General features: G+C 43.0%; 1 protein-coding gene across 1 annotated transcript in view; it reads left to right on the forward strand.

Annotated features, from left to right (window-relative positions):
• LOC127928657 (DIS3-like exonuclease 1) overlaps positions 1 to 20,056 on the forward strand; it is a 62,182-nt gene that overhangs the window by 27,835 nt on the left and 14,291 nt on the right. Inside the window, exons 7-12 of the mRNA XM_052515813.1 lie at positions 2,296 to 2,472; positions 3,560 to 3,729; positions 3,839 to 4,000; positions 11,909 to 12,168; positions 18,314 to 18,406; positions 19,350 to 19,504. Of these exons, the coding sequence (XP_052371773.1) occupies positions 2,296 to 2,472; positions 3,560 to 3,729; positions 3,839 to 4,000; positions 11,909 to 12,168; positions 18,314 to 18,406; positions 19,350 to 19,504 (1,017 nt within the window). The remainder of the gene's footprint in view (positions 1 to 2,295; positions 2,473 to 3,559; positions 3,730 to 3,838; positions 4,001 to 11,908; positions 12,169 to 18,313; positions 18,407 to 19,349; positions 19,505 to 20,056) is intronic.

Consider the following 20,056-nt stretch of genomic DNA (forward strand, 5'->3'; position numbering starts at 1 on the left):
TATGATATAAAATGCTAATCTCCTCTGTTATTGTAATAGGGGGGAGGTTAGCATGTCTTGGGGGTATGATATAAAATGCTAATCTCCTCTGTTATTGTAATAGGGGGGAGGTTAGCATGTCTTGTGGGTAGGATATAACATGCTAATCTCCTCTGTTATTGTAATAGGGGGGAGGTTAGCATGTCTTGGGGGTATGATATTTTGTGGGTCTGTAACTTTCTCATTCATCATTATTCACATTCAGGATTATCCTTAATCAGGGTAGGTTCCACATTAATGTAGACTATTGTTATTTACAATCAAACATGATTTACCATTCATTTCTATTGGGCACAAAAACAGCCACAACAAACGGCAAATGTGTAGAGTCACACGCTTGATGTCGTCATTGACTACCATGAACCAAATACTTCAAATCAAATGTATTTACAAAGCCCTTCGTACATCAGCTGATGTCTCAAAGTGCTGTACAGAAACCCAGCCTAAAACCCCAAACAGCAAGCAATGCAGTTGTAGAAGCACGGGGGCTAGGAAAAACTCCCTAGAAAGGCCAAAACCTAGGAAGAAACCTAGAGAGGAACCAGGCTATGTGGGGTGGCCAGTCCTCTTCTGGCTGTGCCGGGGTGGAGATTATAACAGAACATGACCAAGATGTTCAAATGTTCATAGATGACCGGCATGGTCAAATAATAAAAATAATAACAACTTTTTACAACTTTAATACAAATACAAGTGAATTTGTCCCAAAACGTTTGGTCCCTTAAAATGGGGGGACTATGTTTTTTTGTTGTTTTATTTAACCAGTCAAGTCAGTTAAGAACAAATTCTTATTTTCAATGACGGCCTAGGAACAGTGGGTTAACTGGCCTAGGAACAGTGGGTTAACTGGCCTAGGAACAGTGGGTTAACTGGCCTAGGAACAGTGGGTTAACTGGCCTAGGAACAGTGGGTTAACTGGCCTAGGAACAGTGGGTTAACTGGTCTAGGAACAGTGGGTTAACTGGTCTAGGAACAGTGGGTTAACTGGTCTAGGAACAGTGGGTTAACTGGTCTAGGAACAGTGGGTTAACTGGTCTAGGAACAGTGGGTTAACTGGTCTAGGAACAGTGGGTTAACTGGTCTAGGAACAGTGGGTTAACTGGTCTAGGAACAGTGGGTTAACTGGTCTAGGAACAGTGGGTTAACTGGTCTAGGAACAGTGGGTTAACTGGTCTAGGAACAGTGGGTTAACTGGTCTAGGAACAGTGGGTTAACTGGTCTAGGAACAGTGGGTTAACTGGTCTAGGAACAGTGGGTTAACTGGCCTAGGAACAGTGGGTTAACTGGCCTAGGAACAGTGGGTTAACTGGTCTAGGAACAGTGGGTTAACTGGCCTAGGAACAGTGGGTTAACTGGTCTAGGAACAGTGGGTTAACTGGTCTAGGAACAGTGGGTTAACTGGTCTAGGAACAGTGGGTTAACTGGTCTAGGAACAGTGGGTTAACTGGTCTAGGAACAGTGGGTTAACTGGTCTAGGAACAGTGGGTTAACTGGTCTAGGAACAGTGGGTTAACTGGTCTAGGAACAGTGGGTTAACTTGGTCTAGGAACAGTGGGTTAACTGGCCTAGGAACAGTGGGTTAACTGGCCTAGGAACAGTGGGTTAACTGGTCTAGGAACAGTGGGTTAACTGGCCTAGGAACAGTGGGTTAACTGGCCTAGGAACAGTGGGTTAACTGGCCTAGGAACAGTGGGTTAACTGGTCTAGGAACAGTGGGTTAACTGGCCTAGGAACAGTGGGTTAACTGGCCTAGGAACAGTGGGTTAACTGGTCTAGGAACAGTGGGTTAACTGGTCTAGGAACAGTGGGTTAACTGGCCTAGGAACAGTGGGTTAAATGGCCTAGGAACAGTGGGTTAACTGGTCTAGGAACAGTGGGTTAACTGGCCTAGGAACAGTGGGTTAACTGGCCTAGGAACAGTGGGTTAACTGGCCTAGGAACAGTGGGTTAACTGGCCTAGGAACAGTGGGTTAACTGGCCTAGGAACGGTGGGTTAACTGCCTGTTCAGGGGCAGAACGACAGCTTGTCAGCTTGGGGGTTTGAACTTGCAACCTTCGGGTTACTAGTCCAACGCTCTAACCACTAGGCTACCCTGCCCCCCCTGGAAAAAAAAAATACATGAAAAATCCCCTCAAATGAAAGCTGCCAGTCTGCACGTTAACCTCATCATCGTCATATCATTTCAAATCCAAAGTGCTGGAGGACCAGAGCCAGAAACAACACAACAACGTGTGTCACTGTGCATCCTCTCCCAGAGCTGAACAGTGATGTGCTGGTGTGTGGGGGGAAGAATCGTAACCGGGCGGTGCATGGCGATATGGTTGCCGTGGAGCTGTTGCCGAAGGGGGAGTGGAGGGGGAGAACCACGGCCCTAACGGAGGGTCAGGGGGAAGAGAAGGGAGACGAGACACAGAGCCAACCCATGGCCACAGGTACACGCACACACACACACACACACACACACACACACACACACACACACACACACACACACACACACACACTGACTAACACACTAATTCCTGTCTCAATTACTCACCTCTGTCTTTCCTGAATGGAGGAGATACTAGACAGAACATACAGTATAAAGACTAGAATTACATTCATGTAACATATCATTTACTCCTCTCCCTCCCTCTCCTCTCTCTTCTCCCTCCCTCTCCTCTCTCTGTTCTCCCTCTCTCTCCCTCTCCCTCCCTCTCCTCTCTCTCTTCTCCCTCTCTCTCTCTCCCTCTCCCTCCCTCTCCTCTCTCTCTCTCCCTCTCTCCCCCTCCTCTCTCTCTTCCCCCTCCTTCTCTCTCCCCTCCTCTCTCTCTTCCCCCTCCTTCTCCCTCTCCTCTCTCTCTTCCCCCTCCTCTCTCTCTTCCCCCTCCTCTCTCTCTTCCCCCTCCTTCTCCCTCCCTCTCCTCTCTCTCTTCCCCATCCTTCTCCCTCCCCCTCCTCTCTCTCTTCCCCCTCCTCTCTCTCTTCTCCCTCTCTCTCCCCCTCCTCTCCCTCTTCTCCCTCTCTCTCCCTCTCTCTCTCCCCCTCCCTCTCTTCCCCCTCCTTCTCCCCCTCCTCTCTCTCTCTTCCCCCTCCTTCTCCCCCCCTCCTCTCTCTTCCCCCTCCTTCTCCCCCCCTCTCTCTCTTCCCCCTCCTCTCTCTCTTCTCCCTCTCTCCCCCCCTCCTCTCTCTTCTCCCTCTCCTCTCTCTCTTCTTCCTCTCTCTCTTCTTCCTCTCTCTCTTCTCTCTCCACCTCCTCTCTCTTCTCCCTCCTTCTCCCTCCCTCTCCTCTCTCTCTTATCCCTCTCTCTCCCCTCCTCTTTCTCGTCCTTCTCTCTCTTCTCCTCTCTCTCCCCCTCCTCTCTCTCTTCTCTCTCCACCTCCTCTCTCTTCTCCCTCCTTCTCCCTCCCTCTCCTCTCTCTCTTATCCCTCTCTCTCCCCCTCCTCTTTCTCGTCCTTCTCCCTCTCCTCTCTCTTCTCTCTTCTCCCTCTCTCTCCCCCTCCTCTCTCCTCTCCTCTCTCTCTCCTCCCTCCAGGTCGTGTGGTAGGGATCCTTCAGAGGAACTGGAGGGACTATGTCGTGACCTTCCCCCCCAAGGAGGAGACCCAATCACAGAGCAGGAACTCCCAGCGTATCCTGGCCACGCCCTGGGACCAACGCATCCCCAAGATCCGAATCAGCACCCAACAGGCTGACAAACTACAGGTCAGACTAAAGACTTGATGATTAGTAGAGTGGTTGAATCAGGTGAACTTGCTTTAAGTCTCTGACTGTTGAAAGGACATGAAGCCTGTCCTTTCCTCCGTCTCTCCAGGATCACCGGGTGATAGTTCGTCTGGACTCGTGGGACAGCACCTCCCTCTACCCTAACGGACACAGTGTCAGGGTTCTGGGCCGGGCTGGGGAGCTGGAGACTGAGGTTCAAACCATCCTCATAGAGAACTGCATCCACGTACCTCCTTTCTCTGAGGCGCAGGTAGGGTATAGTATAATACACCATCCTCATAGAGATCTGTATCCAGTTATAGTATAATACACCATCCTCATAGAGATCTGTATCCAGTTATAGTATAATACACCATCCTCATAGAGATCTGTATCCAGTTATAGTATAATACACCATCCTCATAGAGATCTGTATCCAGGTAGGTTATAGTATAATACACCATCCTCATAGAGATCTGTATCCAGTTATAGTATAATACACCATCCTCATAGAGATCTGTATCCAGGTATAGTATAATACACCATCCTCATAGAGATCTGTATCCAGTTATAGTATAATACACCATCCTCATAGAGATCTGTATCCAGTTATAGTATAATACACCATCCTCATAGAGATCTGTATCCAGTTATAGTATAATACATCATCCTCATAGAGATCTGTATCCAGGTAGGTTATAGTATAATACACCATCCTCATAGAGATCTGTATCCAGGTAGGTTATAGTATAATACACCATCCTCATAGAGATCTGTATCCAGGTAGGTTATAGTATAATACACCATCCTCATAGAGATCTGTATCCAGGTAGGTTATAGTATAATACACCATCCTCATAGAGATCTGTATCCAGGTAGGTTATAGTATAATACACCATCCTCATAGAGATCTGTATCCAGGTAGGTTATAGTATAATACACCATCCTCATAGAGATCTGTATCCAGGTAGGTTATAGTATAATACACCATCCTCATAGAGATCTGTATCCAGGTAGGTTATAGTATAATACATCATCCTCATAGAGATCTGTATCCAGTTATAGTATAATACACCATCCTCATAGAGATCTGTATCCAGTTATAGTATAATACACCATCCTCATAGAGATCTGTATCCAGGTAGGTTATAGTATAATACACTATCCTCATAGAGATCTGTATCCAGGTATAGTATAATACACCATCCTCATAGAGATCTGTATCCAGGTAGGTTATAGTATAATACACCATCCTCATAGAGATCTGTATCCAGGTATAGTATAATACACCATCCTCATAGAGATCTGTATCCAGGTAGGTTATAGTATAATACACCATCCTCATAGAGATCTGTATCCAGGTATAGTATAATACACCATCCTCATAGAGATCTGTATCCAGTTATAGTATAATACACCATCCTCATAGAGATCTGTATCCAGTTATAGTATAATACACCATCCTCATAGAGATCTGTATCCAGGTAGGTTATAGTATAATACACCATCCTCATAGAGATCTGTATCCAGTTATAGTATAATACACCATCCTCATAGAGATCTGTATCCAGGTAGGTTATAGTATAATACATCATCCTCATAGAGATCTGTATCCAGGTAGGTTATAGTATAATACACCATCCTCATAGAGATCTGTATCCAGTTATAGTATAATACACCATCCTCATAGAGATCTGTATCCAGTTATAGTATAATACACCATCCTCATAGAGATCTGTATCCAGGTAGGTTATAGTATAATACATCATCCTCATAGAGATCTGTATCCAGTTATAGTATAATACACCATCCTCATAGAGATCTGTATCCAGGTATAGTATAATACACCATCCTCATAGAGATCTGTATCCAGGTAGGTTATAGTATAATACACCATCCTCATAGAGATCTGTATCCAGGTAGGTTATAGTATAATACACCATCCTCATAGAGATCTGTATCCAGTTATAGTATAATACATCATCCTCATAGAGATCTGTATCCAGGTAGGTTATAGTATAATACATCATCCTCATAGAGATCTGTATCCAGTTATAGTATAATACACCATCCTCATAGAGATCTGTATCCAGGTAGGTTATAGTATAATACATCATCCTCATAGAGATCTGTATCCAGGTAGGTTATAGTATAATACACCATCCTCATAGAGATCTGTATCCAGTTATAGTATAATACACCATCCTCATAGAGATCTGTATCCAGTTATAGTATAATACACCATCCTCATAGAGATCTGTATCCAGGTAGGTTATAGTATAATACACCATCCTCATAGAGATCTGTATCCAGGTAGGTTATAGTATAATACACCATCCTCATAGAGATCTGTATCCAGGTATAGTATAATACACCATCCTCATAGAGATCTGTATCCAGGTAGGTTATAGTATAATACACCATCCTCATAGAGATCTGTATCCAGGTAGGGTATAGTATAATACACCATCCTCATAGAGATCTGTATCCAGGTAGGTTATAGTATAATACATCATCCTCATAGAGATCTGTATCCAGGTAGGTTATAGTATAATACACCATCCTCATAGAGATCTGTATCCAGGTATAGTATAATACACCATCCTCATAGAGATCTGTATCCAGTTATAGTATAATACACCATCCTCATAGAGATCTGTATCCAGTTATAGTATAATACACCATCCTCATAGAGATCTGTATCCAGGTAGGTTATAGTATAATACACCATCCTCATAGAGATCTGTATCCAGGTAGGTTATAGTATAATACACCATCCTCATAGAGATCTGTATCCAGGTATAGTATAATACACCATCCTCATAGAGATCTGTATCCAGGTAGGTTATAGTATAATACACCATCCTCATAGAGATCTGTATCCAGGTAGGGTATAGTATAATACACCATCCTCATAGAGATCTGTATCCAGGTAGGTTATAGTATAATACACCATCCTCATAGAGATCTGTATCCAGGTAGGTTATAGTATAATACATCATCCTCATAGAGATCTGTATCCAGGTAGGTTATAGTATAATACACCATCCTCATAGAGATCTGTATCCAGGTATAGTATAATACACCATCCTCATAGAGATCTGTATCCAGGTAGGTTATAGTATAATACACCATCCTCATAGAGATCTGTATCCAGGTAGGTTATAGTATAATACACCATCCTCATAGAGATCTGTATCCAGGTATAGTATAATACACCATCCTCATAGAGATCTGTATCCAGGTAGGTTATAGTATAATACACCATCCTCATAGAGATCTGTATCCAGGTAGGGTATAGTATAATACACCATCCTCATAGAGATCTGTATCCAGGTAGGTTATAGTATAATACATCATCCTCATAGAGATCTGTATCCAGGTAGGTTATAGTATAATACACCATCCTCATAGAGATCTGTATCCAGGTATAGTATAATACACCATCCTCATAGAGATCTGTATCCAGTTATAGTATAATACATCATCCTCATAGAGATCTGTATCCAGGTAGGTTATAGTATAATACACCATCCTCATAGAGATCTGTATCCAGGTAGGTTATAGTATAATACACCATCCTCATAGAGATCTGTATCCAGGTAGGTTATAGTATAATACATCATCCTCATAGAGATCTGTATCCAGGTAGGTTATAGTATAATACACCATCCTCATAGAGATCTGTATCCAGTTATAGTATAATACACCATCCTCATAGAGATCTGTATCCAGTTATAGTATAATACATCATCCTCATAGAGATCTGTATCCAGTTATAGTATAATACACCATCCTCATAGAGATCTGTATCCAGTTATAGTATAATACACCATCCTCATAGAGATCTGTATCCAGGTAGGTTATAGTATAATACATCATCCTCATAGAGATCTGTATCCAGGTAGGGTATAGTATAATACATCATCCTCATAGAGATCTGTATCCAGGTATAGTATAATACACCATCCTCATAGAGATCTGTATCCAGGTATAGTATAATACACCATCCTCATAGAGATCTGTATCCAGGTAGGGTATAGTATAATACACCATCCTCATAGAGATCTGTATCCAGTTATAGTATAATACACCATCCTCATAGAGATCTGTATCCAGGTAGGGTATAATACACCATCCTCATAGAGATCTGTATCCAGGTAGGTTATAATACACCATCCTCATAGAGATCTGTATCCAGTTATAGTATAATACATCATCCTCATAGAGATCTGTATCCAGGTAGGTTATAGTATAATACACCATCCTCATAGAGATCTGTATCCAGGTAGGTTATAGTATAATACACCATCCTCATAGAGATCTGTATCCAGGTATAGTATAATACACCATCCTCATAGAGATCTGTATCCAGTTATAGTATAATACACCATCCTCATAGAGATCTGTATCCAGTTATAGTATAATACACCATCCTCATAGAGATCTGTATCCAGTTATAGTATAATACACCATCCTCATAGAGATCTGTATCCAGGTAGGTTATAGTATAATACACCATCCCCATAGAGATCTGTATCCAGGTAGGTTATAGTATAATACACCATCCTTATAGAGATCTGTATCCAGTTATAGTATAATACACCATCCTCATAGAGATCTGTATCCAGGTAGGTTATAGTATAATACACCATCCTTATAGAGATCTGTATCCAGGTATAGTATAATACACCATCCTCATAGAGATCTGTATCCAGTTATAGTATAATACACCATCCTCATAGAGATCTGTATCCAGTTATAGTATAATACACCATCCTCATAGAGATCTGTATCCAGTTATAGTATAATACACCATCCTCATAGAGATCTGTATCCAGGTAGGTTATAGTATAATACACCATCCTCATAGAGATCTGTATCCAGGTAGGTTATAGTATAATACACCATCCTCATAGAGATCTGTATCCAGTTATAGTATAATACACCATCCTCATAGAGATCTGTATCCAGTTATAGTATAATACACCATCCTCATAGAGATCTGTATCCAGTTATAGTATAATACACCATCCTCATAGAGATCTGTATCCAGGTAGGTTATAGTATAATACACCATCCTCATAGAGATCTGTATCCAGGTAGGTTATAGTATAATACACCATCCTCATAGAGATCTGTATCCAGGTATAGTATAATACACCATCCTCATAGAGATCTGTATCCAGGTAGGTTATAGTATAATACACCATCCTCATAGAGATCTGTATCCAGGTAGGGTATAGTATAATACACCATCCTCATAGAGATCTGTATCCAGGTAGGTTATAGTATAATACACCATCCTCATAGAGATCTGTATCCAGGTAGGTTATAGTATAATACACCATCCTCATAGAGATCTGTATCCAGGTATAGTATAATACACCATCCTCATAGAGATCTGTATCCAGTTATAGTATAATACACCATCCTCATAGAGATCTGTATCCAGGTAGGTTATAGTATAATACACCATCCTCATAGAGATCTGTATCCAGGTAGGTTATAGTATAATACACCATCCTCATAGAGATCTGTATCCAGGTAGGTTATAGTATAATACATCATCCTCATAGAGATCTGTATCCAGGTAGGTTATAGTATAATACACCATCCTCATAGAGATCTGTATCCAGTTATAGTATAATACACCATCCTCATAGAGATCTGTATCCAGTTATAGTATAATACACCATCCTCATAGAGATCTGTATCCAGTTATAGTATAATACACCATCCTCATAGAGATCTGTATCCAGTTATAGTATAATACACCATCCTCATAGAGATCTGTATCCAGGTAGGTTATAGTATAATACACCATCCTCATAGAGATCTGTATCCAGGTAGGGTATAGTATAATACATCATCCTCATAGAGATCTGTATCCAGGTAGGGTATAGTATAATACATCATCCTCATAGAGATCTGTATCCAGGTAGGGTATAGTATAATACACCATCCTCATAGAGATCTGTATCCAGGTAGGGTATAGTATAATACACCATCCTCATAGAGATCTGTATCCAGTTATAGTATAATACACCATCCTCATAGAGATCTGTATCCAGGTAGGGTATAGTATAATACACCATCCTCATAGAGATCTGTATCCAGGTATAGTATAATACACCATCCTCATAGAGATCTGTATCCAGTTATAGTATAATACACCATCCTCATAGAGATCTGTATCCAGGTAGGTTATAGTATAATACACCATCCTCATAGAGATCTGTATCCAGGTAGGTTATAGTATAATACACCATCCTCATAGAGATCTGTATCCAGGTATAGTATAATACACCATCCTCATAGAGATCTGTATCCAGTTATAGTATAATACACCATCCTCATAGAGATCTGTATCCAGTTATAGTATAATACACCATCCTCATAGAGATCTGTATCCAGTTATAGTATAATACACCATCCTCATAGAGATCTGTATCCAGGTAGGTTATAGTATAATACACCATCCCCATAGAGATCTGTATCCAGGTAGGTTATAGTATAATACACCATCCTTATAGAGATCTGTATCCAGTTATAGTATAATACACCATCCTCATAGAGATCTGTATCCAGGTAGGTTATAGTATAATACACCATCCTTATAGAGATCTGTATCCAGGTATAGTATAATGCACCATCCTCATAGAGATCTGTATCCAGTTATAGTATAATACACCATCCTCATAGAGATCTGTATCCAGTTATAGTATAATACACCATCCCCATAGAGATCTGTATCCAGTTATAGTATAATACACCATCCCCATAGAGATCTGTATCCAGGTAGGTTATAGTATAATACACCATCCTCATAGAGATCTGTATTCAGGTAGGTTATAGTATAATACACCATCCTCATAGAGATCTGTATCCAGTTATAGTATAATACACCATCCTCATAGAGATCTGTATCCAGTTATAGTATAATACACCATCCTCATAGAGATCTGTATCCAGTTATAGTATAATACACCATCCTCATAGAGATCTGTATCCAGTTATAGTATAATACACCATCCTCATAGAGATCTGTATCCAGGTAGGTTATAGTATAATACACCATCCTCATAGAGATCTGTATCCAGTTATAGTATAATACACCATCCTCATAGAGATCTGTATCCAGTTATAGTATAATACACCATCCTCATAGAGATCTGTATCCAGGTATAGTATAATACACCATCCTCATAGAGATCTGTATCCAGTTATAGTATAATACACCATCCTCATAGAGATCTGTATCCAGTTATAGTATAATACACCATCCTCATAGAGATCTGTATCCAGTTATAGTATAATACACCATCCTCATAGAGATCTGTATCCAGTTATAGTATAATACACCATCCTCATAGAGATCTGTATCCAGTTATAGTATAATACATCATCCTCATAGAGATCTGTATCCAGGTAGGTTATAGTATAATACACCATCCTCATAGAGATCTGTATCCAGTTATAGTATAATACACCATCCTCATAGAGATCTGTATCCAGTTATAGTATAATACACCATCCTCATAGAGATCTGTATCCAGGTAGGTTATAGTATAATACACCATCCTCATAGAGATCTGTATCCAGGTAGGTTATAGTATAATACACCATCCTCATAGAGATCTGTATCCAGTTATAGTATAATACACCATCCTCATAGAGATCTGTATCCAGGTAGGTTATAGTATAATACACCATCCTCATAGAGATCTGTATCCAGGTAGGTTATAGTATAATACATCATCCTCATAGAGATCTGTATCCAGTTATAGTATAATACACCATCCTCATAGAGATCTGTATCCAGGTAGGTTATAGTATAATACACCATCCTCATAGAGATCTGTATCCAGGTAGGTTATAGTATAATACACCATCCTCATAGAGATCTGTATCCAGGTAGGTTATAGTATAATACACCATCCTCATAGAGATCTGTATCCAGGTAGGTTCTAGTAAAGTCAGTCTTTGCACTAAGATGTCAATTGTTGTCCTTACTTCCATAAACTTGTCCCTTTAGGAGACCCTGTAGATGCAGCGGAGTACTTATGTAGAAATTAGGCTTTTTTTAGTTTTTAAATGTATATTTCTTGTTGTGTGTGTCTACATGTCTCTGTATGTTGATGTATGCGTCGCTGCGTATCTGTTTGTGTGTTTCTAGCTCGGTGAGATGCCAGTGTCCTCCCCTGAGAGCCCCTGGTCGGTAGACCCCGCTGAGGTGATTACCAGACGGGATCTGAGACAAACCCACCTGGTGTTCAGCGTCGACCCTCGGGGCTGTGAGGACGTAGACGACACCCTGTCCATACGCAGCCTCCCCCCCGGCCCGCGGGGTGAGAGGTTAGAGCTGGGCGTTCACATCGCTGACGTCACACACTTTGTTAAAGAGGGGTCCCTGACAGACCTGGAGGCTCGCGCTAGGTGAGAGGGAGAGGGGGGGAGTGAATGTGTTTGAGTGTCTGTGAGGCATGTGCCAGGTCCTCCCTATATTTAAATAAAGAAAACATGTATTAACTCCTCCACCACCCCCCCCCTCGTCAAAGGACATATATCTTCCTCTTCGGGGGACATATATCTTCCTCTTCGGGGGACATATATCTTCCTCTTCGGGGGACATATATCTTCCTCTTCGAAGGACATATATCTTCCTCTTCGGGGGACATATATATCTTCCTCTTCGGGGGACATATATCTTCCTCTTCGGAGGACATATATCTTCCTCCTCTTCGGAGGACATATATCTTCCTCCTCTTCGGAGGACATATATCTTCTTCCTCTTCGGGGGACATATATCTTCCTCCTCTTCGGGGGACATATATCTTCCTCCTCTTCGGGGGACATATATCTTCCTCCTCTTCAGGGGACATATATCTTCTTCCTCTTCGGAGGACATATATCTTCCTCCTCTTCGGGGGACATATATCTTCCTCCTCTTCGGGGACATATATCTTCCTCCTCTTCGGGGAACATATATCTTCCTCCTCTTCGGAGGACATATATCTTCCTCCTCTTCGGAGGACATATATCTTCCTCCTCTTCGGAGGACATATATCTTCCTCCTCTTCAGGGGACATATATCTTCCTCCTCGTCGGGGGACATATATCTTCCTCCTCTTCGAAGGACATATATCTTCCTCCTCTTCGGGGGACATATATCTTCCTCCTCGTCGGGGGACATATATCTTCCTCCTCTTCGGAGGACATATATCTTCCTCCTCTTCAGGGGACATATATCTTCCTCCTCGTCCGGGGACATATATCTTCCTCCTCTTCGGGGGACATATATCTTCCTCCTCTTCGGGGGACATATATCTTCCTCCTCTTCAGGGCACATATATCTTCCTCCTCGTCGGGGGACATATATCTTCCTCCACTTCGGGGGACATATATCTTCCTCCTCGTCGGGGGACATATATCTTCCTCCTCTTCGGAGGACATATATCTTCCTCCTCTTCAGGGGACATATATCTTCCTCCTCGTCCGGGGACATATATCTTCCTCCTCTTCGGGGGACATATATCTTCCTCCTCTTCAGGGGACATATATCTTCCTCCTCTTCGGGGGACATATATCTTCCTCCTCTTCAGGGGACATATATCTTCCTCCTCGTCGGGGGACATATATCTTCCTCCTCGTCGGGGGACATATATCTTCCTCCTCTTCAGGGGACATATATCTTCCTCCTCTTCGAAGGACATATATCTTCCTCCTCGTCGGGGGACATATATCTTCTTCCTCTTCGGGGGACATATATCTTCCTCCTCGTCGGGGGACATATATCTTCCTCCTCTTCAGGGGACATATATCTTCCTCCTCTTCGAAGGACATATATCTTCCTCCTCGTCGGGGGACATATATCTTCTTCCTCTTCGGGGGACATATATCTTCCTCCTCTTCGAAGGACATATATCTTCCTCCTCGTCGGGGGACATATATCTTCCTCCTCTTCAGGGGACATATATCTTCCTCCTCTTCGGGGGACATATATCTTCTTCCTCTTCGGGGGACATATATCTTCCTCCTCTTCGAAGGACATATATCTTCCTCCTCGTCGGGGGACATATATCTTCCTCCTCTTCAGGGGACATATATCTTCCTCCTCTTCGGGGGACATATATCTTCTTCCTCTTCGGGGGACATATATCTTCCTCCTCTTCGAAGGACATATATCTATGTTTTACATACACGGTACCTTGATATAAAGCAGTCACATGACCCTCTCAGCCCATCCCAACCTATCACCATAGACCACCCTCTCAGCCCATCCCAACCTATCACCATAGACCACCCTCTCAGCCCATCCCACCTATCACCCTAGACCACCCTCTCAGCCCATCCCACCTATCACCCTAGACCAACTACCCAGCTTTTGCACGGCTTGTTTAAGAAAGGACGATACTTTAAACATTTCCTTTCCAAAAAAACATGCAATTAATGGATCTTTGAGTACATCAAAAAAGGTCTGATATACCCCTACTGGCATACCATCAAGCCCTGGTGTTTTTCCAGACTGAAAATATTTTATTGCCTCAAAATGTTCCTGGGTGGCTACCCTGCCACCCAGGAACATTTTGAGGCAATAAAATATTTTGGTGGTTAGAGTGTTGGACTAGTAACCGGAAGGTTGCAAGTTCAAACCCCCGAGCTGACAAGGTCGTTCTGCCCCTGAACAGGCAGTTAACCCACTGTTCCTAGGCCGTCATTGAAAATAAGAATTTGTTCTTAACTGACTTGCCTGGTAAAATAAAGGTAAAAAAATAAAAAATAATCATAATAATTAGTCAGAAATGAGAAGTTGTATTCTGTATAAAGGCAAAAAAGCAATTTTTGAACCAAAGGACGAGCTTTTCTTAATAATCTACTGAAGAACCAATTTGGGTTTAAGTTTAATTTATGTATGAATAAAGCTTTTAGTGAGCGGTTGAAAGCTTTAATATTGAATCATTTTAGCCCCCCAAACTCATATTCATTGTATAAATAGGCACGTTTAATTTTGTCAGGCTTAGCATTCAAAATAAAATGAAATATTTTTTTGCTCATATGATTTAAAAAATGAGTCGTCTGGAGTAGGCAGTGCCATTAGTCAGTAAACTGGGATCAGACCAAAGAGTTCATCAATGACAGCGCCATTAGTCAGTAAACTGGGATCAGACCAAAGAGTTCATCAATGACAGCGCCATTAGTCAGTAAACTGGGATCAGACCAAAGAGTTCATCAATGGCAGTGCCATTAGTCAGTAAACTGGGATCGGACCAAAGAGTTCATCAATGACAGCGCCATTAGTCAGTAAACTGGGATCAGACCAAAGAGTTCATCAATGGCAGTGCCATTAGTCAGTAAACTGGGATCAGACCAAAGAGTTCATCAATGGCAGTGCCATTAGTCAGTAAACTGGGATCAGACCAAAGAGTTCATCAATGGCAGTGCCATTAGTCAGTAAACTGGGATCGGACCAAAGAGTTCATCAATGACAGCGCCATTAGTCAGTAAACTGGGATCAGACCAAAGAGTTCATCAATGGCAGTGCCATTAGTCAGTAAACTGGGATCAGACCAAAGAGTTCATCAATGACAGTGCCATTAGTCAGTAAACTGGGATCGGACCAAAGAGTTCATCAATGACAGCGCCATTAGTCAGTAAACTGGGATCAGACCAAAGAGTTCATCAATGGCAGTGCCATTAGTCAGTAAACTGGGATCGGACCAAAGAGTTCATCAATGACAGCGCCATTAGTCAGTAAACTGGGATCAGACCAAAGAGTTCATCAATGGCAGCGCCATTAGTCAGTAAACTGGGATCAGACCAAAGAGTTCATCAATGACAGCGCCATTAGTCAGTAAACTGGGATCAGACCAAAGAGTTCATCAATGACAGCGCCATTAGTCAGTAAACTGGGATCGGACCAAAGAGTTCATCAATGACAGCGCCATTAGTCAGTAAACTGGGATCAGACCAAAGAGTTCATCAATGGCAGTGCCATTAGTCAGTAAACTGGGATCGGACCAAAGAGTTCATCAATGACAGCGCCATTAGTCAGTAAACTGGGATCAGACCAAAGAGTTCATCAATGGCAGTGCCATTAGTCAGTAAACTGGGATCAGACCAAAGAGTTCATCAATGACAGCGCCATTAGTCAGTAAACTGGGATCAGACCAAAGAGTTCATCAATGGCAGTGCCATTAGTCAGTAAACTGGGATCGGACCAAAGAGTTCATCAATGGCAGTGCCATTAGTCAGTAAACTGGGATCAGACCAAAGAGTTCATCAATGACAGTGCCATTAGTCAGTAAACTGGGATCGGACCAAAGAGTTCATCAATGACAGTGCCATTAGTCAGTAAACTGGGATCAGACCAAAGAGTTCATCAATGGGATTTTACCAGAAATAGACAACTATTTACCTCTCCGTGAGACTTTACTTTACCTCTCAGATTGAGACTGTACAGGGATACAGATTGAGACTGTACAGGGATCCAGAATGAGACTGTACAGGGATCCAGATTGAGACTGTACAGGGATCCAGATTGAGACTGTACAGGGATCCAGAATGAGACTGTACAGGGATCCAGATTGAGACTGTACAGGGATACAGATTGAGACTGTACAGGGATCCAGAATGGGACTGTACAGGGATCCAGATTGAGACTGTACAGGGATCCAGAATGAGACTGTACAGGGATCCAGAATGAGACTGTACAGGGATCCAGAATGAGACTGTACAGGGATCCAGAATGAGACTGTACAGGGATCCAGATTGCGGACTTAAGAAAATAACTAGAGTCATCGGTATACATTGACACTTTAGTTTTTACCCCTGGATTACCTCCTTGATGTTCTTGATGCATCCAATTTGAATAGCTAGCATTTCAATGGCCATAATAAATAGATATGGAGACAACGGACAGCCTTGTGTTACTCCTCTTAAAAACTCTATATTTTCTGACAAGTCACTATTATTTACTATTGTACACCTGGGGTTGCTGTACATAACTTTAACCCTTTGGATAAGAGATTCACCAAAAATTAAAGTAATCCATTAACTCTCGTCGTACTTTATCAAACGCCTTTTCAAAATCTGCTATGAAGACCAGACCTGGTATCTTCGATGTTTCATAATGTTCAATTATTTCAAGAAATTGTCGTACATTATCTCCAATATATCGTCCATGTAAAAAACAATATTTGGTAAAAAAAACCTTTTTATTCAATGCGCTACACATTTTACCAGGCTTCTCGCATCACAACATAGAAGTGTTAGAGGCCTCCAGTGTTTTAAATAGACTGGATCTTTATACCACCTGGGTCCTGTTTTAGTAGTAATGACATCAGACCTTCTTGTTGAGTACCTGAAAGTCTACCGTTTGTATTAGAGTAATTAAAACATGCTAATAATGGATCTTTGAGTATGTAAAAAAAAGGTCTGATATACTTCTACTGGTATACCATCAAGCCCTGGTGTTTTACCATCAAGCCCTGATGTTTTACCATCAAGCCCTGGTGTTTTACCATCAAGCCCTGATGTTTTACCATCAAGCCCTGGTGTTTTACCATCAAGCCCTGATGTTTTACCATCAAGCCCTGGTGTTTTACCATCAAGCCCTGGTGTTTTACCATCAAGCCCTGGTGTTTTACCATCAAGCCCTGGTGTTTTACCATCAAGCTATGGAAGGTGTTTTTCCAGACTGAAAAGATTTTATTGCCTCAAAATGTTCCTCTTCTGTAAGTTGGCCTTCACACAGGTCTTTCTGTAAATGTGTTCATTTGACATTATTATTATTATTATTATTAGGAAATAAATCCTTGCAGTTCACATCATTCAGTGGAAATGGAGGAGACTGAAAAGAAAACATATGCTTAAAATATTTTGCTTCCTCTTTCAAAATATAATTTGGTGAATCATTTTTATTTAACCTTTATTTAACTAGGCAAGTCAGTTAAGAACAAATTCTTATTTTCAATTGACGGCCTGGGAACAGTGGGTTAACTGCCTGTTCAGGGGCAGAACGACAGATTTGTACCTTGTCAGCTCGGGGGTTTAAACTTGCAACCTTCCGGTTACTAGTCCAACGCTCTAACCGCTAGGCTACCTGCTGGTTACTAGTCCAACGCTCTAACCGCTAGGCTACCTGCTGGTTACTAGTCCAACGCTCTAACCGCTAGGCTACCTGCTGGTTACTAGTCCAACGCTCTAACCACTAGGCTACCTTCCGGTTACTAGTCCAACGCTCTAACCGCTAGGCTACCTGCTGGTTACTAGTCCAACGCTCTAACCGCTAGGCTACCCTGCCACCCCTCCACTCTAACCGCTAGGCTACCCTGCCACCCCTCCACTCTAACCGCTAGGCTACCCTGCCCTCAGGGGCAGTTAACCCACTGTTGGATATCTCCTCCCTTAAAGTGACCCTGGAATACCCACTTCCCCAAAAGTCAACAGCTCTGACACGTCCCTCCTGTCCGTCTCCCTCCCCCAGTCTGACAGACAGTACGGTCTGATGTTGTGGGGTCAGTCGCCCCCTGCTGGGGACTGTGTTAGCTCCAGTAAACTCTTTCTTCTGTCATGTTCTCAGGGCCACCACGTACTACCTGGCTGACCGCCGGTATGACATGCTGCCTGCTGTCCTCAGTGCTGACCTCTGCTCTCTGCTGGGAGGGGTGGACAGGTGAGAGATCAACACTTACTGACTCCACAACACACTGACCTCTGACCTCTGCTGGGAGGAGTGCACAGGTAGAAGAACAACACTTACTGACACCACAACACACTGACCTCTGACCTCTGCTGGGAGGGGTGGACAGGTGAAGGAACAACACTTACTGACTCCACAACACACTGACCTCTGACCTCTGCTGGGAGGAGTGGACAGGTGAAGGAACAACACCTATTTACACCACAACACACTGACCTCTGACCTCTGCTCTGTAAACCTCAGTGAAGTTCATCAGGATGATTCATTTAGTCTTAGGTCACTCTCATAACGGTGGTTGGAACTAACAGGTAGTCTGAGGCTGTATGTCCGTGCCTCATTAACAGCTGTCCGTGTGTCCCTCCCTCTGTCCGTGTGTCCCTCTGTGCGTGTCCGTGTGTCCCTCCCTCTGTGTCCCTCTGTGTGTGTCCCTCTGTGTGTGTCCCTCTGTGCGTGTCCCTCTGTGCGTGTCCGTGTGTCCCTCTGTGCGTGTCCGTGTGTATCTCTGTCCGTGTCCCTCTGTGTGTGTCCCTCTGTGTGTGTCCCTCTGTGTGTGTCCCTCTGTCCGTGTCCCTCTGTCCGTGTCCCTCTGTGTGTGTCCGTGTGTCTCTCTGTCCGTGTCCCTCTGTCTGTGTCCCTCTGTCTGTTTCCCTCTGTGTGTGTCCCTCTGTCTGTGTCCCTCTGTCCGTGTCCCTCTGTGTGTGTCCCTCTGTCCGTGTCCCTCTGTGCGTGTCCGTGTGTCCCTCTGTGCGTGTCCGTGTGTCTCTCTGTCCGTGTGTCTCTCTGTCCGTGTGTCTCTCTGTCCGTGTGTCTCTCTGTCCGTGTGTCTCTCTGTCCGTGTGTCTCTCCCTCTGTGTCCCTCTGTGTGTGTCCGTGTGTCTCTCTGTCCGTGTCCCTCTGTGCGTGTCCGTGTGTCCAGGTATGCCATGAGCGTCATGTGGGACCTGGATGCCCAGACCCTGGCGGTGAACAAGGTCTGGTACGGTCGTACACTAATCCAATCCTCCTACCAGCTTTACTATGAACTGGCCCAGGCTCTGCTCAACGGGGAGGAGGCAGAGGTCCCAGAACTAGGTACCATCATGTTTTAATACTGCTGAGTGGAGAGGAGACAGAGGTCCCATCATGTTATAATACTGCTGAATGGAGAGGAGACAGAGGTCCCATCATGTTATAATACTGCTGAATGGAGAGGGGGCAGAGGTCCCATCATGTTATAATACTGCTGAATGGAGAGGAGACAGAGGTACCATCATGTTATAATACTGCTGAATGGAGAGGAGACAGAGGTCCCATCATGTTATAATACTGCTGAATGGAGAGGAGACAGAGGTCCCATCATGTTATAATACTGCTGAATGGAGAGGAGACAGAGGTACCATCATGTTTTAATACTGCTGAATGGAGAGGAGACAGAGGTCCCATCATGTTATAATACTGCTGAGTGGAGAGGAGACAGAGGTCCCATCATGTTATAATACTGCTGAATGGAGAGGAGACAGAGGTCCCATCATGTTATAATACTGCTGGAGAGGAGACAGAGGTCCCATCATGTTATAATACTGCTGAATGGAGAGGAGACAGAGGTACCATCATGTTATAATACTGCTGAATGGAGAGGAGGCA

This window comes from Oncorhynchus keta, unplaced genomic scaffold, assembly GCF_023373465.1.
Source record: "Oncorhynchus keta strain PuntledgeMale-10-30-2019 unplaced genomic scaffold, Oket_V2 Un_scaffold_3189_pilon_pilon, whole genome shotgun sequence".
NCBI lineage: Eukaryota > Metazoa > Chordata > Actinopteri > Salmoniformes > Salmonidae > Oncorhynchus > Oncorhynchus keta.